Genomic DNA, 27,619 nt, shown 5'->3' with positions numbered 1-27,619 from the left:
CTGGCTCATAGTGCATGAATAAAATAATTATAATTACAAAACAATTATAATTACAAAATAATTATAATTAATGAAGTGAAGTTGAGTATATTGTAGTCGCTGCTACTGAGCTTACTGAGAGAAGAGCATGAGAACCATCTACTGTTAACACCATGGCCGCTGGCATTTCTGAGCTCACGATGCTTATATATAATTCTGGACATCTCTTTGCCTGAAATAAATCACTCCCACCCTACTGAAATCAATGGAGCAATTGTAAGTTTTATAAATCAAATTTTGGCGCTCTGATATAAATTTTTTTATTGAGTTGGACTGTCGTGGGGGTCTCTCTCAGCCGAAGGCTACATTCATTTTTTGCCTCCTAGGAGATGTTTCTTTAGTCCTGATTATGCTATTTTATTCCCACTTGTATTCACTTTTTGATAAATTTAATGCTAATACATATTTTGCAGCACTTTTTAAGTAAACCATGCAAGTATTTGTCACCTATTATTCAGAAAACAATGAAGATAGTCGTTTAGATGCAGAATAAGTGGTGATGGAATGTAGTGCACCGGTCTAGGACGTGCAATAAGTAGTATGCCTGCTAGACAAACACTTCTGTACAGCAGCTGGAGCAGTCATGGCACAGCTCTGAAATCCTGGCTGGAACCGATGCAAAAAGATACCTGTACTTTGAAGGACATTACAAGTTAAAGTTGAATCTGTTTTAGGAGAAATCCTAAGAGCTGCAAAGGCTTTCTTCAGTGCTGGCATCAAACCATTTTGGCACCTAATCAGTCATCTCTTCCACTGTTATAAAACCACTGGAGCATTTTCAAGTGAGTGTTTTGAGATTAGCATTTGTACAAGGCTCTCCTGCTGTATCAAAAGTGCCTGCAATGCATTTCTTGGGGTGGTGTGATTTGCAGCTAATGATCATGAAGCACCACCTCATGTTGATGTTTCGGTTGTGGTTTTGCCCACGACCGCTGGGTTGTTAAATGGAAGCTCACATTTCAGGGCTCCCTTTAGCCAAGGGTTATGTCATTGTAAATTGTCTGCGGCAGAACTCGGCGTCCTCCTGAATTTCACTGTCTAATGGCACCAATCGTGTGTCTCGTCAACCTCATCAGATATACATGACTGCTTTCAGATCTGGCCTCCTCACTCCAGCAGAGACTGAGCTTTGGACCCTAATGAGTGAGAAGCTGGGAGGAAATGTGGTTCTTCTAGACAATAAATTAGTTTCAGAAAAGAAGCATTTCTCTATTGAAGATGTTTGCCATTTGGGGACTGTGGACCAGACTTTGCACAGCAGCGGTGTAAGTAAATTGACTGACATCAGATAAAATGAAAATCAAACTGCTGTGCAATAGGGTATAGGCATGTCTTTGAAAATACGATGAAGTCAGGTGCTGTTTTTCTGGTGCAGCTTAAGCAGGGAAGGATATGCTGAGGGTGAGCTGCAGTTTGCTCTTGAATAATTCACTCTTCAGCAGAAATAAGTTATTGCAAAACCTTGATCCAGAATAATTTTATTATTTATGTGATGTGTCACTTCAATAAAAACGTAGCATAAATGTATTGAGGTTGGTTTTTTCTCATGCTCTCAGAAGGAACTAAATCCCCACCATTTTTCTTAACATTTATAAGCAAAGCTTCCTAATGTAATAATAAATCAGCTGAAGTTATCCCTAGTGTATATATGTGATTCTCTGTGCTTCTTAAATTTTGTGTGGTTTTAACACCATCTTCTGTTTTCTAGCTATCTTTGCGTTGTGTTCGGATAAAACTATTCTCTTAATAGTTACGGGAGGATGCTGTGACTGGTACTTATGACTGATATGGATAGCCCTCCTGTTACCCTTTTGCTTTTCCATCCCTTTTCCTTTTATCTGTTGGATGCTTGCCGCACACTATAATCAAGAGCACTTTTAGGTCAGCAACTGCTGTGTTTTATTTTTAAACTGTACTTGTTAGCAGTTGGACATAACTGATTTTGGGTTCCAAATGCTGCCATAATGGGAATATTTAATGATAATGAAATGCTTTGCTTCTGTCTCATTCGGAGTTCCACCTAATCTGACTAAGCAATCATCAGTTAGTAGGCAGATCTAAATGAAATATTATTACTCTATAAAACCGTTTAAATGTGAATAGCCTTTTACTTAAGATGCGTAACGTTTTTTCCAACATTTGGTCTGTTGGGCAAAGTATATGCTGTAAAAGAAGCATTTACGGCTTGCTTGTAAAAATAAAATATAATATTGGTAAGTTAGCTGGGAGCTTGTAGGTATTCTAAAAAGATGACAAGGTAAGATAAGCAGTAGAGCTAAACCAAAATTGCTCTGAAGGTCTTTCTGAATAGCTGTCAGTTTTATGTTCTCGTAACACAATAATGGGCACTCCCAGGAGGTGAGTGTCTCATGGGATAATTATTCTTCTGAGGTTTAGATTGGTTTTGCTATGTCTTTTCCACAGATGGGTAAGACTGCTTTATAATTATTCTCCTCCTCTTTCGGTAGATTTTTCTAATGTAGAAATTAATAGAATTAATTTTGTATACACGCACTGTACTTAGGTTACCTAGCATATTAATGAATTTCAAGCAATATTGAGTGCTATCAGATGGCAATAGTAAGTGGTCTGGTTAGATTTTATCTTACAAATTGGATTTAAGTCTCACTGTGCTTCCCTTTTGAGATATGTTTCTTCTTAATATTCAGGTCTATTTTCTGCTGTCATAAGCAGGCTTATTTACTCTTTCAGCCTGGTTTACCTTTAACTATCCTTGAAAGTAACACATGAAGCAAAAGTTTAAAATAAATGTATATTTTATAATTGTTGAATGTTTTTGTAGTTCCTGGTGCACAAAGCTGACACAGTTGCTCACTGTCTCTGTGAGCATCAAATAATGATGATATGAAGCAAAAACTTGGCAAAAACACAGCTTCATTTGGAGTGGCTTGTAGGGACAGCACACTGTCTCAGTCATTAGTTAGGAACCTTTGGTGTTGCCAACAAACCCACAGACAACCAGCAACCTCTGGATTCTCAAGAAAATCTGTATTTGGGGACGTTTAGCTACTAGGATGATCTGACAAACTCTGACAGGCTTTCTTGTATGATGCAACAAACACATAGGAAAAGCAGGAAAATCTTAAAAAAACCACCCACGTTTCACATGGATTGGTGTCTTTACAAGATGAAATATCCGTCCTAGCTCTTGTCGTGCCAGAGATGAGAGCATGAACTCATCTTTTTACCCAGCTTTCCTGCCTCCCAAGAGGAAAGCAGAACTGCAGAGCGGTGGTTGCTACTAAGACTTGCACCAACTGGTGCTCAGCACCAACCCTTCCCTTTAACTTAAAAAAAAAAAAAAAATCATCATACTGCTTTGGAGATTTGCCAGAGCTTTCCAAAATAAAGGCTTGAATTTGTTTTGTTCTCCCCTCTCTGTGCTCTGAAGTGACATTAGTCAGTTTTGAGCCTCAGCGTGTAGACGTGCTCGTTCTTTGCGAATCAAAAAATACTTGAACATGAACCTTGTGTTTTTAGATGAAGACCTCTACGTTATCAAAGGAACGCAACTCTCCTTAGTTTCATTATTAGGAAGCAATTGATGGAAAGCGTCTTATTTTGTGCCCATAGCTACTGATCTGCCAGCATACTGGTACCTCCATACGTGCCCTGTGAGCTTAGACACAGGGGTGAAATGGCTCCTGTAATTCTGCAGTGCCTTTAGCTGAGGCTCATCGTAAAGGCTGTGATTATGTCACACCACTTAAAGAATTCTGACTCATTTGCTCTTTAAAGGGGAGACCGTGCTGGGTCAGGAAGACCAACTGCTGATTTTGGCCCACAGGAAAAAAAAAAAAAAAGAGTATCTGACATCTAAATTTTTATCATTCAGCATATAAATCATAGTAGAAAGTGTACATGCTTATTGATAATGTATTAAATATTGGTTACTATTTTACTGCTGGAAGCTTATAGCAAACATATTTGCTAAGCTTTTGTTGAATACTGCTTCTTTTCCCTGTGCCTCTGCCATGAAATATACTAAATATTGTGCCAAAACCATAGCCTTATTCATAATTAATTGACCATACACTAAGTGTTTTAGTGGGATGAGTTAGAGAGTTTGTTCAAAATTGTGGCACCTGTGTGTATCTTTAAAAAGAACTCCAAGGAAGATGATTTTTTTTTTTTCTTACTGTACTGATGTTATGATCAAAGGTGTGATGGATGAGCTTTTAAGTACTGGCTTGACTGTCTTCTGAGTGTGTCTGCAAGATAAGTGGGGCGTAATGGGGTAAGAAACAAATTTACTTTGTGATTGCTACAAGGGTGAAAAATAATTCCGGAAAAGTTACTGAGAAAAATCGTGCTTTCTCCTTCCTTTGCAATTTATTTATATAAAAATAACCACCCTATCTCTGATTATACAGAAGCAAAATCCATTTTTACGTGGGAATTACTGCTTTCATTTTATTTATTTATCACATAGAAAGAAGCTTCATGTGTTCTAAGACACTTAAATACAGTATTCTTGTGTCATATGCATCTTTGAAGTTTGCAAGGTAGGAAATCGGGATATTCGCCAGGCTGTAGTTGCCTTCTCCTTTGTACTTTAGGGGGGGCTAAATTCTGTCCCTCCACTCAGTGCCACTGGAGACATTTGTATGTCTATCCTATAAGCACCAGTTTGGATTTTTTTTTTTTTTTTATTTGACGATGAAAATGTTAGAGAGACATGGGGTTTGCCTGATATGACATGCCATTAAACAGTGTTTCTCTAGGGAAAATGCAGTCAATGTTGCAAGCTGCAAAGCAAAATTGTCACCTGTTCCCAGGCTCTGAGATATTTTGCACAGCCCTGTTGGCTAGTTTGATGAAACTTGTGGAAGACCTAAGTGTATTTTAAATTTTGTAGTGTTTCATACAAAGTATTTTGCAAATACGTGATACAGTAAGAACTCATTATCAACTGTAAAAGTGCCAGGCTGTAGTAAAAAGCTCTCAGAAGAATTACAGACTTCCACAAGGCAATTAAAATTCCTCCTGAGTAAGGAAACAATACATAAACCATATTCTTCTGAGGGGAAATAGTTTTCATTATGGTTTTCTAGCATTTTAAATACTGGTAGTAACTCTTCTATTGCTAAAATTGCAGGGAGGAAAGCGTACTTACATAGACCTTTCTAAGACTTAAGAATCTTGTCAGCATAAGCACATTCTTGTGGAGCCGAATTTTAAGAAGATCCAAATTAATAACTGCAGGAACAACAGTACTGGGGGAGCAGTTACATGATGGGTGGAAATACAAAAGACTTGTGAAGTGTTCGTCCATTTGCACAGTGTATCGGAAGAGAAAGTGGGTGCTTATGTAATAGCTGACACGAGTTAATCAAAACTATTTTTTGAAAAGAGATAAACTGAAGCTACAGAAAGCAAACTTCACTGAAGATCCGGAAACCGAACTTCACATAAAAGAATAATCCAGTTGGCCTTGAATGTAATTGACACACATGAAACTGTTCGCCAAAGAATGGAGTTAAAAGAAAAATGTCATGGTTTTGTAGCAGGGGAAGTACACAGGTACAGGGTTGCTTCTTATCCTGCAAGGCCTGGTTATTTCAAATTTTATCAGAGAGCTGTGGGAATGATTAAAAAGCTTTTCAGGTGGGCGGTGTGTTCCCTGTTTTTCATATTTTCAATGTATAGAAGCAAATATTGCAGCAATGCTACAGGACCTGTAAAGAAAGCCAAAAAAAAGGTCTAATTATTTGCTAAACCTTTATTCTTCTGCAGGTCATTGTGGTGCTCTGGGTGGCAGGGTCGTTCTTATCTCTGATGTGCAAGGCTTGAAATTGCGTTTAGGCCGCAGAGTTCATTGCGGTCCCTAGTACATGAGCAGCCCCTGTGCCAAGTACAACGGATTTTGTGATTTTTGTAAGTTACCGATGTGAATTCTCTGAATCACATGGCTTTGCTGACTGAGGTGAATTACCGGGTTTCACTTGGTTCGGAGGCTGCAGTTGTACCCTTTAAAAATAATTCTGTTTCTCTATCCAGAGAAGCTGTTGCACAGCCTCCACAGTCACCTGCAGGAGGACTAGGACTACCTCATACCCTTGAAGAGTCAAAAGCAAACACTTGCACCCTTGCTTAGAGAGATGATAAAATGACCCATGTCAAAAATAACAGAGTTACCAAAAGCAATGATTTGGATTTTGCTAAAGGTTAATAAGTTTTCAGGGAATGTGCTGGCTCCTTTGACAAGCCAGATAAATGGGCATCATGTCAATGTATGAGTGCATTTCTGGAACAGGGAATGTGCTGAAACTACTTCAACATAAATGCTCTAATTGAAATACTTCACGGTGACCCTTTTAATGCCATTTTTTGGCATTATTACGGTTATTTCAGTCACATGCTTTTTCATACAATGCGGGGACTGCTTTGCTGAGTCCAAGGATCATTGGCTGGAGGGTTGGGGGATGGGGTTTTAGGATGCAATAAGTAAATTACTGGAAATGCATTGCCACTTTTTGCACAGTGATAAAATTACTTCAGCGGAGCTATTCTCATATATGCCAACTGATTATCTGGTCTTGATTGTTAGCCAGGAACTAACTGGTCATTAGTTAGAAGCTAAAGTGTATCTGTGTAAGATAGCTGGTCTCCTAATGTGATGTGATTTAACTTATGTCATGTGTTTATTCCTACTAAAGAAATGTCAGTGTCTCAGTCACGCAGAGCCCTGTTTGTACCATTTTAATGTCTTGTTACCTCTGGTTTATATATTAAAAGCATGAAAATGTAAAAGTAACCATGTTACATTTTAATTACACTGTCATTAGTGTTAAAATAGAGAACGGTAACAAGCATTGGGGCATAATTTTTAGTGACCAGATTAAATTTAATGGCAGCTATTAACTTAATCAGATTTTTGGCAATCAAGCATGAAGGAGATATTTTGTGATTTTTTTTCATTGTCCACCTTTCTAGTTTTTAGACACAAACCTTTAATGACTTGCATGAGGAAATTCTTCATTGTTGCTCTGTAAACAAAATGTTTGAAAGCACCTGAATCATGCCACCCAAGGTCAAATAGGTTCAGTGTGATTCGGCATTAAAAAGGAGCTACCTGCCTAACATTAGGCAGTGAGAATACCCCTCTACACTCTTAAATCTTACAGATTTCCTAGGAAATGTTTAAAGCATTGGGAATATTTGCATCAGCTTACTTAGACCCCTGTCACGTTCTTGGATTTGCTCTCTGGAAGAGCCTGTTTAATTCTATTTCTTGGGCCCCACGCAGCAGCCCTAAGAATGACTAGTCTCTTAAAGAGACTTCTAGAACTAGAATTATACAAATACCCTTCCCTTTTACACATCTCCTATGGCTATTGAAAGCCTTCCTTATTCTTTCTCTCCACTTCCAAATTCTGAATGATGTTTTCAAGGCTTTTAATTCTCTTTAAATCTGTGCAGAATAGAAAGGCAGATTTTTTTAATTAAATAGGATATTGCTCCAATTGGGTGGTCATAGCTGGTTGAATACTACTCACCAACTGTCAAACACAGCTCCTTAAGCTTTGGTCTACAAGTTTAGCTGTGGATTCAAATAATTTGCATCTCCTGTGATCTCTTGGGCCCTAATAATTAACTTATTTCACAGCTGTATTTTTTTTGATACTTGATGACTCCTGTAAATTATTAAATTTACTTATTTGCACAATCTTTCCTCTGCATTTTAGTAAAACAGGTATGTGCATTAAACAAAATTATCCATGGACTGGCCACCTGTCTATTAGTGGAGAGATACCGTTTTGAAATCTGAAGCAAAAGCAGGAGATAGCACAATTTGGAAAGGCTCTTGATTCATAGAACGGACAAAATGAACTACTTTTACAGCAGTGGCTTCTAATAGCAAGTTGATGGTAGGCAAAAGCAAAAGATCCAAAATAGCTGTCAGTTTATATTGTGATTATTAAAAGCTTACTGTTTCAGTCTAATTGCTATGCAAGAGACAACTCCACCCCTTTTGTGAGCATTTTTTGACATTTTAAATTATACAGTATTGCTGATTTTTTTTTTTAAAAAAAAGACAATAGCACAGTGGGAAGCACTCATCATCTGAATTAATACACCAATTATAAACTATGTTGCAAATAAACAATTTGATCATTTCTGTTTCTGTGCCCCATGCTGAAAGTTGAAGTGTCTCATTAAAACAAAAGCTGGAGTCACATTCCGTATTTTAGCTGTCCATGTACCGATGACAAGAAAGTTCAGCGATAAAGCTGGCAAATATGAGCAACTGTGCGTTCTGAATGAAACACTAAACAGAGCTTTTGACACACTGAAATGTTTCAACAGCTACCTCGCTAATTATTAACTGCAAGAGAATTAATTTTGCTCTTCAAAGAAACAGTGACTTTTCAGGGTTTAGAGAGGTGCTCATTTGACAGTATGATTTTTTGCAACTTGAAAAATAAGAATGTTCTTTCTCGAAGTGTAGGCAGACATGTCTGCAAGGACAGTTACTGTATGTAATACAAGTAATCATAATGCCCAAAAGTATGTGCCAAATTACAGTCAAACAGGAAAAAGTGCCTATTTAAAATAGTTTGCAAAATGACTGCAATGTGAGGTAGTTGTGCATACCTATATACGTACATGCAAAATAAATGAAAATAGCCCTTCACCATCCACATGATTAGCCATCAGGTAAGATGAAAATGAGCTTCTGTAATTGATAAGTTTTAAGCATAGAGTGGAAATCAAATAATACAGTGATGGTTTACCTGTTGAAAAAGAACTGGCCTTATCAAAGAACTCTCCTTATTGCTCTGTCACTTTAATCTCCATCCACGAATATATGCTGGGGACTGTCTGTCTAGAAGACCTGGAGGTCCTGGTGGACACCAAGTTGAAAATGAGCCAGCAATGTACCCTTCCCTCGAAGAAGGCTGATGGTATCCTGGCCTGTGTTAGGAGTACTGCCGGCAGGCTGAGGGAGGTGATCCTTCCCCGCGGCTCAGCACTGGCGAGGCCACACCTGGGGTGCTGTGTCCAGTGCTGGGCTCCCCATGGACGTGCCGGAGGGAGTCCAGCAAAGGTCCACTGAGATGGTGCAGGGATTGGAGCGTCTCCCCTGTGAGGCAGGGCTGCGAGCTGGGACTGTTCAGCCTGGAGAAGAGAAGGCTCAGGGGGATCTCACCGATGTGTGTCAACCCCTGAAGGGAGGGTGCAAAGAGGATGGAGCCAGGCTCTCTTCAGTGGCGCCCAGTGACGTGACCAATGGCAACGGGCACAAAAATGAAACACAGGAGGCTCTGTCTGAACTTCAGGAGACTTTTTCACTGTGAGGGTGACTGAGCACTGGCACAGGTTGCCCAGGGACATTATGGAGTCTCCATCCTTGGAGGTAGATGTTCAAAAGCCATCTGGACATGGTCCTGGGCAGCTGGCTGTAGGTGGTCCTGCTTGAGTAGGGAGTTTGGACCAGATGACCTCCAGAGGTGCCCTCCAACCTCAACTATTCCACGATTCTGTGGTGTCCATCCCCATTGTAGTACATTGTGTAATGTAATTCTGGCTGCATGAAGAAAAATGTAAGTGCCTAAAGAGTACAAACACTGTTTATCTTTCACATAGCCTTTTACTCAACAGTTATGTGTCACTGTTATATATATAATTACATACTTAAGATTAATAAAAATGTATTTAATAATATACGCTAACAATGTTTTGGAAACAAAGCTATAAATGTGAAAAGTGTATATAGTAAAACTGTAAAATAATCTTTTTTAAATGAAATATACAAAAGGCATTCAAATGCTAAAAGTTATTACTCTTGGTCTGAAAATAATAATAGAAGATGAAAAAATTAGTAACTAGACGTTCATCCAGTGAATCATTTATCTGCACGCTGCTAGTAAGCAGATTCCAAATTGGCTCTTCTTCACATACAAGTGTCCTGCACATGCAGGTCATAGTTTTAAAATTAGCTGTTACTGGAAAGGAAGTCTGAAATTCAGACAATGGTGGCAGAATATCCAGGCTGAAGCAGTTCTTCTGAGGTGAACTGCAGAATACTTTTTTTTATCCTTTAGTATGGACAAAGGAAAAAAAAATCTCTTACATACTGACTATGAAGAAAATAGCAAAGAATGTCAGTCCCCCTTTAGTAGCTTAGTCCTGCTACTAGTCTGCATAACTCTTTACTACCACAGGGATCATTAAAACTTTTTAGAATACCTAGAACGGGACATGGCATATAGCTACAGTACAGATATTTGTTAATGTTCCCCTTATAATTAGAAATGCCACTTAAAGTCAGAAATACTGGATTCAAGTGACGTAATTTGTGATCTTTCCTGTAAATCAAGAGTTTCCTCCTTCCATTGCAGTACCAGTCTTGGTAGTCAGAAGAATCAAAGTTTTAGCTTAGTCGCTATCTTATTAAGACCTGCTTTAGCTGGGTCAGTCCCAGTGCTGGTAGCACAAAGCCACAGGCGCTGGCATTACGTCATCATCTTCACAAAGTACAAGAAAGTACTAAAAAGCAATTCAGTCATTCCAGTGTCTTTCACAACTACATCCAGAAATGTGTCACCTTTGGTACAGGGCCAGGCGCAATGAAGAACAAGGTTTGAAGTCCATGGATAACTTTATCTACTATATAATTAATGTAAGCCCGTTGCTCAGAAATTGCTTAAGAATGACTCTGAGTAATGCGTTAACCATTTACCACCCATTATTTAAAGAAATACTGTCCTCTGTCTTCATGTTTCATTAAAAAAAAAACACCTTATGTGGGTTTACTTTTTCTTTGGCTGCTTAAAGCTTTGCCAACTTTTCAGTACTCCCTTTACTGTAGTCTTTTTAAGCTTATTCAGCTTTACAGTGCTCCATCAGCTTTATGAAAATATTTTATTCCTGAGATGGTTTTCATCCTCTCTACTCTGTGGAGAGTAAAGCGAAGAACTAGCCGTTCTTCCTTACTCCTGCTTTCCAATTCCACAGTATCGTTGCTGATTTGGCAATTTTCCCCAGTATCCTTTCATGTCAATTATGTGTGCAGGGGGAAACCTTCTGGGAGCTGTAATATTCCCCAGGAGTCAGCATTCATCGTTCCTTTTGCCTTTTCATTCAGCATACAACTAATTTCTAGTTACTTGTTTAGGTCTAATAAATATTAACCTTCTCAACTGGTGTGTTTCAAAGCTTTAAGTTCACAGTATTGCCTGTAATATTATTTGTGGAAGTCTCTCATGCTTTTTTTACCAGTTCTAGCCTTTCCAGCAAGTACTCCTTAGGTTTTCTGGTTTTGCTAAGGTCATTTCTGATACAGTATTGGTAAGAATCAAAATAAGAAAAAAGACCTAAACTGGACTTTCTGCAATTCTTTTACAGTGAGTCTCTCTAGGCTCAGAAAGGTGTATGCATCATAGCCAGCTATGGGCTGGGGCATTTTGTTGAGTTTTTCAGAACTGATACGCATCTATCTTGTGCTCTGAGTTTCTCCTGTGACAACTGCTTTCAACCTTCACTGGCTCAGTTTCTTGTTTTAGGCAGAAAGTCGCTGTTGAAAGTGTGGACCCTTCAAGAAAACAGCAATAGGAGAGACCCATCTTGCCACCAAACGGTACCTCAGTGAACCCTCTCTCCCATGCTGCCAATCACAGTTGTGATAGGCACTATCATCAAAGTTCATATTCGGAATATAATGTAATGAGAGATCAATGCAGGGCATTGCCATTTGTGCCGAGTCTGACTGATTGATTGATTTTTGCTAAGTGACTCAAAACTGGGGTCTGGAGTCCTTGCTGAGACCATTATCACATGTAGAACTGAAGGCAGAAGCTGTGGGAGTTGAGGTGTCAAGTAGTAACTGACCTGACCACCAAAACTTTTTGGCAACTTCTGTGAATCTGCTGGTTTATGTTTTATGTTAAACATAACGTCATATGTTTATGATGGAGAGCAGAGCACCATTTAACGAGTAGAGCTACCTTATAATAAAAGAAGACTAATAAAAAAAGAAGCAGAACAGAAACCTGAAAAAAAGGGCAAATAGTAATCCAGTCTGCTCAGGCAGGATTTGTCTTATTTAACTTCTGACTTACAAAGGGCTGAAGTTTAGTCTAATCTAGTCATTCAGGATGGGAGTCCTAAGACTGTATTACACAAGGAGGAGAGTCAGTGTATTTCTCTGGTGACTCAAATGTGGTAATTGCTGGCCTGAGGCTGATTTTCACGCCCACAGCTGTGTTGAATGGCATCTTTGGCTGTACAAGGCCCAGTGGTCTCCTTCCACAAAAGGAGCAAGAGGACTGTACCTGGGCTCCATAAAACATCTCGCTGGTCCTTAAGCATGACCTCCATCTCCAGGTTGTATTTCAACTCATTGTTCTTTGTTTCTCTACAAATGGGTGCCATCAGTTGTCATGCATGGTAGCTTGACAATAAACGGTATTAATGCGATCGCCTATATGGATTTTTGTTCCCTGTGGTTTAGGGGTGTGTTCTCAGCTGAAGGCATCACGGAGGGTGTTGCAGTGCCTCGTAAGGGTGAATGTGGAGCCGGTGACCCGTGGTTTTCCTCCGAGCGTGCTGCCCTTAAGAATTATTTTAGCTATTGAGGAATGGTTCTGTCCGCTCTTTCCTGGGCTGACAGATTCATAACCGTAACAAATCTAACGTAATCATTAGGAGTTTGGTTTTATGACTATCTCCTGGATGATTGTTCTCCACCTAGGCTGCAGCGTTTCCACACCATCAGTCTGTCTCAAGCTAATGAAGCACTTTATGGCTACTTGTAGATCAGCTTTCACTCTTCAGTTTACTGTGCTTGTTCTAATTACTTTAGCATACTAAAGCAACAACCGATACTTGTTGGTTTTTCATAGTTTCTCCCACTATTATTTGCTTTTCTGAAGCCAGAAGTATAAATAATCAGATCTATATCACTGTCTCGATGTTTCTCCTATTGGAAGAATATACTAAGTGAACAAACAAATTCAGAAATTTTCTTGCAGTAGCTTAGAAGTACGATAGAAGAATTTAATTCACAGTATTATGGTGTTATGGTAAACTATGTGGAGCAACAGATGTATAGGGGCAAAAAAGAGTCATATATTACCATTATAATGTGACAGGAGAAAAAAATTAGTTGGCTGTGGCATGAATAAATTTCTCTGGTCTCATGAATAGCGTCATATAATTTAAAATAATCCTTCTGTATAATGAACTTGCAAGCTAATTACTCTTGGGTTGCCACCACATGGTATAACTCTGTCAGTCTGGAAACATTTTGAATTTGCAAAAGTTGTGAAGTTGATACAGTTGAAACTGGAATTGAATGGGTTTCCCTATCAATGTGTCTGAATTGTCACAGGGCATTATTTGAGGCAGTAACTATGATCATTGCTAGATTTATCCTTTTTTAAAACAATAGAGATAAAAGTGGCAGATGGTAGTTAATGATTAGCATTCCTTGTAAACAAACTTTTGCAGGGATATATTTAAAGTGGTTGTGTGTATATAAATAGACAAGGAGCATGAGCTATGCAACTATAATTGAATTGCATTAGCATAACTTAAGTAGAAGTTTAGTAAATACCAAACGCCTTAATTAACTTGCACAGTATTAGGAGGTTAATGACATACCCCCATAAATGACTCTTCAAAAGTGTTTGGCAACACGGCAGTTTAGAGCCAAACTAGTACTCGTACCCCACCCTTTGTGGCTGGTGTATGGTGATTTATTTAACTCCTACTGCTCAAGCTTGGCCTCTGCTGGGTTTTCTGGAGGCTGAAGCAACAGCCTTTCTTGCAGAGAGCTGGAAACCTCCCCGTGGCGTGGGACCGTACCCGCGCTGTGCCCTCCAGTTGTGCCTGTCTGCATCCCAGCCTGGAGATGCCTTTGCTTGCTGGGCTCTTCAACACCAGGCTGGGGAAAGTTAGCTCAGGCTCTACAAACTTAGGGGTTTAAACCCAGAAGCTCTGCTCCTTCTGCCAAAAATTTGCCCAGCAGCATTGTATAACTCTTGCACTAACAGAAGATACTAACTCTTTTTGTGCCCCTTCAGTCAACAGGGGCAGTAATTGCCTGTTTCCAATTGCAGGTTTTGCAGTCTTTCCTTTTTCTAACCTTTAATATTATTTTTGCTGCCGCAGTTTCTGGAAAATATGCCAATTCTGTATTCTAGTGCGCTCAAGAAATGTAATTGAATCTCATTGTTGGAACTGTTGGATCTGTGCATCGGTGTCCAGCCTGAGCTGTGCGTCTTTTTAGCTAAAGCACATGTCATTCATTGATGCTCATTCTGTGATCTCAATAGTGGGGTTAGAAGCCTGATTGAAAACCAGTAGTGATTTGTCGGTTTATTATGCCAAGTAAAGTAAATAAATAATGCAGTTACCAGTCTAGTTAATTATTTTAAAAATTCTGGTGAGTCAGGAAACTATATGCAAATTGTTAAGAAATTAATTCCTGTTGCACTTGCATAACATGGAAGCAGCACATTGGATCCAATATGGTTGAAGTGTATATTCTTCTCTCACGTAGGGATGTACTCTCTCACTGTACTGTAAATGAGCTAGCATCTCTCTTGGGAAAGAAATGTGAATTTTGCTGACAAACTGAGGTCCCTTAGCAGAAAAATGTGTGCTGACAGTTTAACCCAGTGGCCAATTGACTGATTATTTTCTCCTTTTTTACTTCTATTTTAGATGCTGAAGAATACCAGCCTCCAATATGGAAATCATACTGTGAGTATATGAGAAATTTAAATAATCTTAGTACCTTACCAAGATGTCACTGTTAGGTATTTTCCTTTCTTTGTTTAGAAAAAAGACATAAATGTACTAGGTAGAAATTACTGTATGGGACAGCAGCGAAACCTGAATTTTTCTGGGTCTCCATGGAGCAAGCGCAGCAGGGTTATGGGTGCCAGACTCTCCAGGTTGCCTTACAAGTGTGTAAATCCTGGTTTTCATGGTTTCTCTGCTGAGATTTTCAGGAAGGATTCCAGAGGTGGAGGTTAATGCTTCATGTGTTTACTAAAGGTCAGGCTTGAGTATATTTGTCTTTTTATATGGGTCACCAAATCACTTTAAGATAATAGTATTTTTGATCCCTAGCAATAGAAGCTGATTTTTGAAGTGGTGGCTTAGAAGTTGGAGACACCATTATCAGTTCTTTGAACCTTCCTGTCTTCTTTTAGAAAAATCATTTACGTAGAGTGCAGTGCAGAAGTGCATATTTTATGCTCTTTTTGATTTGTTCCAAATGTATTTTCTAATAAAGTAGCACAGATCTAAGACAAAATACTGGCTTTTAAAACCCTTATTTAAGGTGGACTTTAAGTTTTATCTTTTTTATTTTTAAACCCTTACTGGAAAGTTAATGGAACTGTAGCTTTGGGTGCAGAGGAATGGGGGGGGGGGTTTGCTGTTTTCAGATACAGAACAATCCTAAGCAAAAGTAATCTCTTTAATTGTGGCAAATTCAAGTTCAGTACAGTGCCATTACCAAATTGGAACTACAAAAACACAAGGATCACATAGTTGCGTGCATGTACATGTATAATTTTAAAGACTGGAATAAACTTGTTGACTTCAGTTTTATGCACATTAAACTACCTTGCTGACTTCAAAGACGTTATCTCTGTGTTACCTGAGAATGACATTCTGCCTCAGAATGGACTGGGATTTTTTTAACCAAAATTTGAGCATGCCATTAAATTACAAAACTTGCTTCTCCGAACACTGTTTTCTAGAGACTTTTTTTTGTTGTTGCAATATTTTTAATGTATAAGAACAACCTCCTTAACAGTCAGCAAGAGTATTGATTTGAGTTGGACATTTCCAGTGGTACCACTTTGCTGGGTACTTGGAAAGATGCAGGCACTTCAGTGGATTTTTTTAGAAGAGGAACCTGGCTAACTCAAAATCAATGGAAAAGCTCCCATTGACTCTGATGAGACCAGGATTTTAAATGACAGATGTTTCCTTTTTTGCAGGAAGTTTTCATTAAAAAGTAAGAGAATAAGGACATGGCCTTTATTTACCTTCTCTTAGTTGCCCCCCTGGTACAGCAAACAGTAAAAAAGTTTGGTTACTTTTGCCTGATAGCTTACACATAGTCCAAGAAACCTTTTTTTAAAATTAAAAAAAAAAAAAACAAAAACAAAAAAAAAACACACAAAAAACACCAAACCAAAAAAACCCAACAAAACAGAACGAACTAATAGAATATGAATATATAATTTTACTCAGATATATGTAGGATGCCAGTATTACGGTAATGACAAAGTCATGGTCTCAGCATCTGAACCCCATGCATGAATGACCTTGGAAAAAGTTACACAGCTCCAAAATGCAGAAAATAGTTTAAGATTACAGAGATTTACTGCTGAGACTGCTTAGCCACAGCCATACGTTTTTTCATTGCAGTATTAGGTAATGTATGCTTCTTTACTCTGCTAGAAAAATCTCAATCTGGTAAATTAATTACAGAGGTTATGTCCAATGATAGCATTAGTCTATGATGCAGTCTGCTGTCCCATCTCATCACAGTTTTAACTTGGTGTATATATTTCATTTTTAGCAGCTTGTGTTTACTGTCTATTTAACAATTATTTTCAGTGTATTTTAGCTAGTAACTTTTAAAGTTTGCTAACATACTATTAAGAGAATTTGCATAGTTATGATTTCCATTTAAGTCCTGGATAAATTTAGGTGCACTGTATTGCCTTTTATTGACATCATGGTCAAGGCTTCAATCTGTCTAGCTTCTCAACAAAGGCAGATTTTCCTGTTTATGCAGGCAAAGTATTCAAATCGAACAGTATTGCACATTTCCATGGGCAAATGCTGATCAAAGTGGAGCAGCTTTCAGAATCCAAGCCATACTCTGGCATAATGCACAAGCTTGTTTCAGCTGTATTTGGGAAAGGTAGACACTTCTAATGCAGAAGATCCTCACTTGCTCCTGAAGAATTGTTAGATGCATCAGTTTCACGGATTACAAGGTTTTTCAGACTTTTTCCAGTAGTTCGGGGACACAGAAAAGAAAAGAAATGGCAAGAACAATTTTGTATTACCAGGAAGGGACTTGGGGAAAAAATCTGGAAAGTTAACTAGCAGCCAGCAGTATCTAGACAGTGGATTTGATTGCATTTGTACCTGAGTAACAGATCAACAAATAAATATCCAATAACAGATTTCTTTTTGTAGTCTGCTGTATGTTAGGATGTTACACAAAATGGCCTTTTGCCTTTTTACCATCACTGAGGTAGAAAAGAAACAAAGATAAGAATCACAGATGTGTGGGTTGGCAGGGCCTTCTGGGGTAAGCTGATCCAGCTTCCCACTTGAAGCGTGACTGTTGCTGGCTCTGGAGCAGAACAGCCATGACTTTATCTAGCCGAGTCCTGAAAACCCTCAGGGATGGAGCTTTTGCCACCTTTGTGGGTAACCTGCTCTAGTGTTGCACCGCCTTCTTAGGGCAGAACCAATGTTCTTAACTGCTTCACGTGAAGAGCAGGCAATTTCTTTGACTGCTGAAACAGCGTAGTAATTTTTGACTTCCAGCTATAGCACATAGATGCTTGAGGTTTAAAAAGATTTAAAACACACTTTTCCTCCTTTTACTGCTGTTGAGTTTGGCATGTGCTAAGCAAGCCTGATGTCAGTGCCATTTCAGTGTTTATTTGTATTATTTAAAATCAGTACGCTGTGTGAAGCAATGTGGCAAGGAGCAGAGCATCAGCTGATGCCATGCTTCAGCTCCTCACAAAGTTTCCCTGACTTCTGCCATTCATCAAATAATAAGCACAGTGTCTGAGACTCAGTTTTGTTAGAAATTAAGGCTTTATTTCAGCCAGGCACTTAGGTTCCTAATTAAGCATGTGAGTAATCCTGCAGAAGTAGGACAGCTCATATTGTTGAGGCTCGGCATGTGGATAAATGCCTAAGATGAAGCCGAGGAGGTGAAACTAAGGAACTCCATGAAAAATTCTGACAGAGAAGTCAGTATGTTTCTTTGCTGCCTTATCAAAGCGATGATAGGAATTTTTCCTCTCCACTGAGCACCACTGAACACTAGTCATAGGTGAGTTAAAGGAGAAAGCTTGAGTTCCTGACACACTGCAGGATGAAAAAAGTATGAAGAGATTGATGATAGTCCCTCTTCCCTGGCAGAAAAGGAGTAAGTGTTGATTTTTGCATGTCATCCCTTTGTTTCTTAGGCAGATCAGATTTTGCAATTAGACAGTTCTTTCTAAAACATACTGTTGAATTTCCCTTATTCATCCCATGGGATAAGACTCATCCTCTAGCAGGACAAAAGAGAGAGAGATATTCTAACTAGTTACTTTACATCTCAAAGAAACATTCTCCTAGAAATTCAATACTAAATTGAAGTTCTGTTAACTTTATAGGAATGCTGGCAAGCTGTCTGAATTACGAAACCGATGAAGATGTTCGAGGACCAATTAAAACCTACTGCATTTTTTATTGCAGTGTTGCATTTAGGTCTGGTATTTATGGATTATGACTGTGCATTTCATTTGCATCTGATACTGAACAAAAAGCTGCTTCCAGTCTGATGCTGTTCTATAAGCAGTAATAATACATTTTCTTTTTGCATGCAGTTGACTTTGTATAAGGTTAATTTTCTCAGGGCTAAAATAAAAATGCATCATTATGTTGAAGTATCATCTTTTTTATGATGACAATGAGTTTGTCTCTAACCTGCCTGTCAGTTCCAAATGCTGGAAGAGCTTGGGTCAGATGTCAGTCACTGCTTACCACTGTATTAAATAAGTGTGGTTTTCTATTATTTCAGTTAACCATAGCCTTATACATTGGTTCCTATTTTAAGATTTTCAGGTGGGGGGGCGGGAAATGAGGGCAGAAGTGCAAGGCTTGTCATTTGAGCAAGTGAGGGGCATATGCGTTCTGAACTTCAGACCATCCCCTGGACTCTGCTGGGGTCTCACCAATGTCAGCCAGAGTGTGAGTGCCCAGCACTTTGGAAAAATGTATATAATGAAGTCGGGCAGAGCTGCAAGATGTTCAGCACTTCGGAAAATGAGGTCACTTAAGGAGGTGTCTAAGCTCATTGGAACTTAGCTGTAGGGCACATTTTTCTCAAGTCACCTTAGCCATGATATTGCACTTGTATTCATAGCCCATTAGCAGGCTTTCATACAGCAGTCATTTGAAGCAGAAACAGGAGAGAAGCTTCTAGAGAAGAATACAGTTTTTGGTAGGGTTACACTTCCTTTGCTCCTTAATACCTTAATCTGGGAGATACTGCCTTTGCCTAGTTTTTGACGTAGCTGCGCCTTCACTGTTGTTTTACCTCCACCACCCTTGCCTTGCTGTGTGTCTTTTCTGGGTGGCCTTGGCAGCTGTGTTCCTGTCTCTTCTCTGTTGTCACCCTCCCATTGAACGGCTTCGTGTCCCTTACCACAGTGCCACTGGTGGTTCTCAGTGCTTGCTTTCTGTTCCCAATCTGTCTTCTCTCCCTCCATCTCGTGGCTCTACATCTCTCTCCCGTAGTTCCACTGGGTTGGCTTCCTGTCAGTTTAATGTCTTTCAGCTGAAAGCTAATATGGTCAAATCTGAATTCTTTATCTTTCCCAGGAAACCGTTTCCCATTTGTGGTGTTTTCTGTGATTACCACCATTCACGATCTCAATCACGCTTGCTACTCGGGGCCATTTTCTCATCCTGCTTATTTAAGGCAGCCTACAATAATAAATTATATGCTTATTATTATTATTTATTTGTATAGTAATAATCTTACTACATTTTCCTCTGGTGTATTTCTAAATCAGGTATCTTGCTCAGTTCAGATTACTGTGCAGATTAATTACCCATGCCTCTCTGGGAATGACAGCAACCTTTTCCAGTCTATTCAAAATACAGTTGTTAAGATGATTTGTCTTCCTTGCATTCATCATGAATCCCTGCGCTGATTCATCCCACTGCATCCTATCAGCATCCAGTTTTTTGTGTTTGCTTTCAAGTCTGGCATACATCTGCCCTCTCCTGTTAGTCATTCCTTCCTTTGTTTTGTGAAATGCCGACTCTTCTCCCCACCCTTGCTTCTCCAGCGTGATCAGCCTCAGAGATCCTTTTGGTCATTTCAGAGAGCTCTTTGCTTTTCTCATTTCTTACAAATGCAGCACATCACAAGATGGGCTTCCTATGTGTTCTCCAGACCAACTTGTTTTGCACCACAGCTACCCAGGATATCTTAGAAACAGCTCCACTAGCTTAATTTGCTATGTCAGTTAATACTTAACAGGTCTGATGATTGAAAACTAGGATTTTGATGAAGTATGATTTTTCAATTAAAATTGAAATTAATAAATTGGGGAAATAGATCTTTTACTTTAAATTGGAAGCAATCATGCTGTTGCAATATTTTGAATCCTTCTCTCTACTGGAAATGTTATGAATATGTTTAGTATTAAGCATCAGCAACTTGCTGAATCAGTGGTTTTGCAGATTTCAGACATTCAGAAATGGACCCTAAAATCATGATATTGGGCTCCAGAATAATCTGAGTTTTAGAAAAAGACCTGTGATTTTTGAAGCAAAATTTTCATGCTGTGCTTGGCAATTCTCACAAGTCATTTGATCACAGCAGAGTAAGGCTTTGTATCGTAGTCACACAATTGCAAGTGGTAAGGAAGACCACAAGTTACCATGAATCTTGTGCAAACTCGCAGCACCGAATGACGCAGGTTAAATCCAAAGCCTTAGCACAAATTCAGGATCACATCCATTTGCATTAAAATTGATAGGGAACATAAGAAATCATAAAGCCTCTTTCTGTGCCCCTCTGAGGAACCGGGGGTGAAGGTTGGGTTGGGAAAAGGAGAGGTTATTTTTTTTCCATTTTGACATTAGCAGAGAACAAAAGCCCCTGAAGGTTTCACGTCCCCAGAGTGACGAGCTTGGGTGCAAGCCAAGGACTTCCCCACTTCTCAGATTTTGTCGCTCCTAGCCCCATTTAATGAGAAGGTGCAGAAGGTGGGAGAAGTTGCTGAAGAGTAATACCTACCACTTCACTTTCTGCAACAGGGATTCTGTGTTTATCAAACCTACAGGCACTGATGTTCCTCCCATAATCTACCACCTTTCTGGGCATAATTCGAAGCTTCACAGGCATTATGAAAAGCTGTGTTCTAGAAACGAGGTCTTTTAAAAAAATTCATAGACACGACATGATCTATCTAAGTACAAGAAGGTCAGCATACAGAAGGCCTTTCTCAAGGGAGGCAATCCAAACCTGTGGGATTTTTACTGGAGTTACAGAGAGACAGTCTGTCTGCACTGGAATTGATTACTGTCATTGTATGTCAGCGTCTTCTCACAGCTCTGGAGGGAAAAGGAAGGAGAGGATCTCATTAAATACATGCAGTGAAGAGGCTGGGGGCCAGGGTTCAGCGAGTACCCCTAGCCTCAGGTCTCTCTCCTCCAGCCCTCAGAAGATTTTCAAAATTGATCCAGGGCCATTTGAATAGGGTGTAATTGCTCTGAAAGGAATGTTTACTTGCTCATCAGTAATTGCCAGCAAATCTTGAAATAAATTACAAAACTGTGGTAAACCCTTTCAAATGTGCTGAACTCTTTCTTGGCCTATCCAAAAAACCACTGCTTGTACTGGTAAGCAATCTGTTCTGGAGTTGTTACAACATGGTGTATGCAAAAGTGAGATGTTACCCTGAGATACACCTAATAAATCTTTCTAGCTAGTCTTCCCTGGTATAGAAATGTAATAACAAGTACGAAAGGAGATAATACTTCTAAAAGTTGCAGCAGTGATCACTTAGGTAGTTTGCAGGTCGACAACCGATTTTCATGTAAGTGACTTAGTTATGCTGGAATACCTCCATTTGCCATCCTTTACATTTGCATTTTTCTCAGCAGCCTCTGGCTAAAAAGACTCATCTGAATAAAAGTTTGTGTATGTTGCCGTCTTCTAATCATCTGTGCACTTTTGTGTTTGACAGTATATCAATTGCAACAAGAGGCACCACGTCCCAAGAGAATTATCTGTCCTCGGGAGGTCAGTTCTTCTTTCTCTCTACCTTGTTAAATCAGATGAATTGTCGGCAGCATATGATTACCAAAACATTTTCTGTACTGTCTGCAGGTAGTATTTAATTTTTCTAAGCCATTATTTTATATATTCATTTTTCTTAATGTTGATTAAAGCAGATTAATATTTTCTAATTAGTCATGGAGGCCTCATTCTACCACTAGAAGCCACTTCATTAGACAAATGCTCATTAATCGTTGCCTAGTGTGCTTTTCTGTATGCTACCTGAAGTATTGTGTTTCCTTGTCAAAATGAAGGTGGTTTTGGTTCCTGCATCTGCATATTAACCTCTGTGTGATATGTTTCAACATGATACATGTAGCTCCAGTTTGCCGAATGCATTCTGCATGTGCAAGTGAATATAGTGAAGTGATAGCCGGAGAGCTTGGTTCTGTCACAGAAACTTCAAAGATTATAGAATATTTAGAAATCTATAGGGCTGCAGGTTTGGCTGAGTCATCTTGTCTCCGTGTTTTCTTTTTCTGTATTTCTCCATTTCTACTTAGTCAAATATGTCATTTCCTCAACCTGCATGGCATAACAGTAATGGAAAACATATGTAGATGTCTCTGCTCAATCAATAAAACTGTGATAGTTTTATCTTCTCTATTCTTCTAATTCTCAGGGACAAATTTTGTGCAAATAGGCATGTAATGCTAGTAATAAAAATACTGAACGCACGAAGCAATTGCATGAGGTATAAAAGTCGATGTGAAAGAAGATAGAAACTGCAGTTCATTGGCATTCTGTATAGCTAAACTCTCAAACGTCATCCTGATCTCTGACCTGCTTCCCACACAGTGTACCCATTGAGGTAGAGCCCTAGCGCAGCATCTCTCAAATAATATCAGATACTATCTCAAAACTATTTTGTGTGGGGCAGGAGGTTTTGTACCAAGGCACAGGGAGTTGCCCTGGGTCGTGAAGAAGATCCGTTGCAAAGCCAGGAGTTGAATCCAGTCTTGCCGAGTCCACCCAGCTCCTTAACTAAAAAGCCATTGCATTTTTCTCTCAAGTGCCATCTCCCAGTTGTTTCAGGGCAGGGAGAGCAGGGACTGGAAGTCTTCAAGCCCTGTCAGTTCGGAACGATCCCAAGACAGATACGCAGGATGCTAAGAAGGGCAAGCAAAACGCCGGAGAGGGTGAACCCTTGTGTCATCCTTTCTCCCTGTCAGAGGCAAGGCTCGGGGAGAAGGAGCACGCACTAGCCCTGTGGGACTTCAGTGCACATGTGTCAAAGGGTTTTAACAAGACCTTCCTCTCTGAAATTCTCAAGCAAAACAAATGACAGGTAGGTCTCTGTGGCTGGTATTCTCTGAAGGACAGGACATTAAAGTTTTTACTAAATGAGTATCAATTAACAATCAATTAGGCTATAGTTAAGGTAAACAATTTATTTACTTCCAGCGCGGCCTTAGAGGAGTTTCTCGCTTTGTGTAAGTTAGTAGTTTCCCTAATATTTTATTTATCTATTTCATACTGGAACTACTTTGAGGAAGAACTTGTCTTCAGAAAATCTGATTAATAAGCACTAAATGCTTAAGAACCATTGTCTACAATTTGTACTCATCTTTGTGGGGATACAAGTGACTTAGTTTGAATAAGTTTAATCCAAAATTTATTGTGCTAACTCAAATTAAAGCATTTTTTAGCTTGCCTCCATGAGTGAAAATTTGAATTGAGCTAAAATGTGCTGTAAAGTGGAGTAGCAATTGTATTCTTGTTCTTGAAAGAAGAGATTATCTACACAAGTGAGTGGAATAAATATGCAGCTATCAACTCTTTACCAATGTGCTGTATTAAATGTATTTCCTTAGACTTATGAAGTTATCCTTTGCTCCCTTTGCCTGATGTTTAAAGACCATAGATATTTAGTGCCTATTCAGGTCGCTTCCAAAGATTTGCAAAAGGAAGCTAAGATCATATTATATTAACCAAATTAATAAAGCATCTGATTCACGTAATCTGGGTTTGGTTCTGACTAATGAACCATTTTTAGTGGCTCATTTCATGGACTGAAGAGAGTCCTGTTTTGATATTTTTTTTTTTTTAATTTAGTTAAACAGCTGAAAATAAGAGACTTTATTTGGAGGTAGGTATATAAAGCAGTGTAAATTCCCACAAATGTGATCCTTGGTTGGTTTCTTGTTACTTGGATTTTGAGTCTTTGTGTAGCTCAGCTGTATGTGTTCACAGTCTGCTTGCTAGAACAGAATCTCTGACCCAGAAGCCAAAAAACATTACAACACCGATGATGTGCTTCATTTTTAAATATAGCTGGGGAGGTGGGGACGGGTGGAGTGTCCTGATACCCAGATTGTTCCTTGTGGTTTGTATTCAGTTTTATATGAAGTAGAACTACATACTGGTTTTATAAAGCATCACAGTCTGTTTTAGAGAGAAAATTCATCGCTGTGTTCCTATGGCACTTTTCAGCTTTTACAGCACACGTACGGTAAAGTGGGTGTTTTGGGGTTGTTCTTGATTCCAGTTTTACTTCAGTGTAATCTGATGAGTGTATAGGCTTGCCTCACTAAAGATGGTGTCTTATTAATCCTAAATTTCTGTTATAGAGAAATATCTCAAAATCTAATTTTGTGTTATGTATGTGAAAATACATTAATTGGCAGTGCGATAGTTGTTTAGTAAGCAATGTGATGCTCATCCAGCATCTGGAGAGCAGGTGTCAGCATGATGTGTGACTGATGGGGAAAAGATTTATTGCTTCATGTACATATCATAGGAACTGGACTTTGCTGAGGGTGTTCTCTTGTATAATTTAGGATGCAAACTGCTTCAGACAAATGTAAAAATTGCAAATAATTTTAAATCTTTCATGCTTACGGGAAGATGTCTTTCATTCATAATTGCCAAATCCCGCACAAGGAAATTGAAGCATCTGCTGCAAACAAAATCTGTAACACCAACAAACTTGTGAAGAGTTGGAGACCTTTTTTTGCTCTCACTACTTGGCATTTTCATTATTCCTCCTGCTTTTCTATTGCCATATTCCACATTCTCTGTATTCATTTGCTCTTTCATTACCTCTTTGTTACTCCATAGTCACAAGGGGTTTAGCCTCAGGTCTCTGCAGTTCTGCCATGTGATTTGTGTGGATTTCTTGATTAACTATACTGTGGAGACAGAAATCACCTCTCCTGATATGCAAACCACCAGACTAAAAGCCGGGACTGTAAATAAAACATGAACATTTATATCTTTGTGTCTTTGAGCTTTGCTATCCTGATTTTCGGCGGGGTTTTTGGTTTTTTTTGCCTGCCTAAATATCTTGTCAGCAAAAGCAGGTTGTTCCTGCAATGGGAATCATACTGAATGAACTGTTAGGGCTTCAGGTATCTAACGGCTTTTAATTAATCACCACAGGCAGCAAGACTAGTGTGAATATCCTACCTTTCCAATAACATTGGATTTCTGCCAATATCCTCATTTGTAACCATATTCCTTCCAGCACTGTTTTAATGATTTATTTTTTAAATAGAAAAAGTTTCGTTTAAAAGTGTCATTCACGTGGAGGAGTAGCTTTTAAATATTGTGCAAGTGTGATCCTAGGGACCAAAGAATCAGATTCATGTTGTGAGGAAGCCATATTATAAGCATCTTTTAGGGTTTATACTACAGAAATGCTGATAAAATATGACATTCTCAGAAAAGAATTCAAGCATTCAACTTCCTGGTTTTATTTGAAAGTAATATTTTAAAGAATTCTTAACTTTAAGAAATATTTCAGGAATAGCTTATTAAAAGTTAAAATATCTTTTAAAGTAATGGAGACTTTAACAAAGTAAAAGAATAAGGAAGAATAGTGACATTATTTGGGAATATTTTTGGTTAAACAATAGGCTTGTTATAAATTTCCTTCAAGGAGGGAGTGAGCATTACCCATGAGGTTTTTGGTTACTTGTGAAGAGATATTCATACCTGTGAATGCTATTCACGTTCTGTTCCAAGAAAGCCTTAATTGCTGGCAGCAATTTTTAGGGCTGGTGAGTTTGTCTTGCATTAGACCTCACATATTCCTAACAGTGCCTTGGCCAAGCCAGTGTCAGCAACAGTGAGAATCTACTCATCTAAATTTCCCTAGTGTAGGCAAAGCCTTAGAGCCCTAACTTATATTATTATGTAGAAAAATGTCAGTTAATTGCCTTCCTCGTCATTCTGAATTCCAAATAGGTTGTGTCAGAAGCAGCAAAAAATATTGTCTCTGCCTTTAAAGCATCAAAATTATAGTTTCTTGATTAAAAGCAAATATGATTACAAAGGGGAGAGTTTTCTCTGAAAAAAATAATATCCCTTTTTCTTTTTGCTTAAGTGATTGTAAGAGACTAAAATAATGATGGCATATTCAGACTGTACCACTGAGAGTCTTTCACTCTTAACCGTCCAGAGGGTCAGGAAGTGTTTTGTGTTTTGACCCCCTGGGTATCCATTACCCAGATTTATCAAAACAAGTGTATAGATAGTAACATTTCATAGAGCATAATTGTTGAAACGATCACTAACAGGTTTATAATGATATTGCCGTCTTGTACATTGCTAGCAAAGAATATACGGGATCATTGCACATCTCCAAAACTGAACCACTGCAAATTATTCTTTACGCAGTTATCCTCAAAGTGTCTTCTGAAGCATGGGATTCAAGCTAAGAACAATGCAGTTAGCAGAGTATCCTTTAAAAAACAGCAGTATTGAAAAGTGCTTTAAAAATGCTGGTTACTTTCATCAGTCCTTCTTTCAGGTACAAAAGTGTTTCACATTTGTACGTAACAAAAGGCTTGTGATTAGGTAAGCTTGAGCAAGGTTGTTAAAATTAACCCTTAGCAAGATGTTTGCAAAGTAAAAGATAAGTGTTTAATCATTGCAGTAGTCTTCCATGAATTCCCTTATTCTGCTCACTTAGTGACCTTTACAAGCTGAATATTTCCTCTTTCCCCCTGCCCTCGTCTTTCTAAAAACAATGTTTATACTATGGTAAAGTACTAGAGAGCTGTAACAAGGCATTGAAATTGGCCATAAAGTTGATGGTAAATAATGGGAGTAAATGGGAATTTTCATGGCACTTGTTCAAATCACTCTACTGCAAAAAGTCAGACAATACCATGAGAAGGTGTCTCTTACTGTCAGTCCTGAGAGCTTATCTAACAAATATTATAATCTTTTCCTTAGAAAGAAACCTCAGCACACACACAGTGACACACCAAGAGACCCCATTAGCCGGCAATTAAATGAAAACAAGCAGAATTTTCTGAAACCTATTTCATTAACGAAAATGTTTGTACAGATAAGACTTAATGCAGCCTATATCTTCAAATTCCTATAATATTGCTGCTGTTTCAATTGTGGTTCTGTAATCCTATCTTCATGATAGAAACATAAAGAAACAAGGAGGACACAGCAGTAGTCTATGGGCTGCAAACGAATCTGAAGAGCAATTCTGAATAGACATTGACAAAAGGAGGAAAGTTCTTCAGCTGA

General features: G+C 38.7%; 1 protein-coding gene across 3 annotated transcripts in view; it reads left to right on the top strand.

The window, feature by feature from the left end:
- The window catches only part of CHN2 (chimerin 2), a 163,254-nt gene that overhangs the window by 52,806 nt on the left and 82,829 nt on the right, over positions 1-27,619 (top strand). Inside the window, exons 2-3 of one of the 3 annotated variants that reach the window (XM_040590756.1) lie at positions 14,734-14,772; positions 22,038-22,093. In XM_040590756.1, coding sequence (XP_040446690.1) covers positions 14,734-14,772; positions 22,038-22,093 — 95 coding nt within the window. Of the gene's footprint in view, positions 1-1,167; positions 1,305-14,733; positions 14,773-22,037; positions 22,094-27,619 lie in introns of those variants that run through there. The other 2 variants (XM_040590755.1, XM_040590757.1) reach the window with 2 other exon arrangements.

The sequence above is a fragment of the Falco naumanni genome, chromosome 4, assembly GCF_017639655.2.
Source record: "Falco naumanni isolate bFalNau1 chromosome 4, bFalNau1.pat, whole genome shotgun sequence".
NCBI classification, from domain to species: Eukaryota; Metazoa; Chordata; class Aves; order Falconiformes; family Falconidae; genus Falco; species Falco naumanni.
Note: the sequence above shows the minus strand (reverse complement) of the source record. Positions and strands in the feature narration are given on the sequence as shown.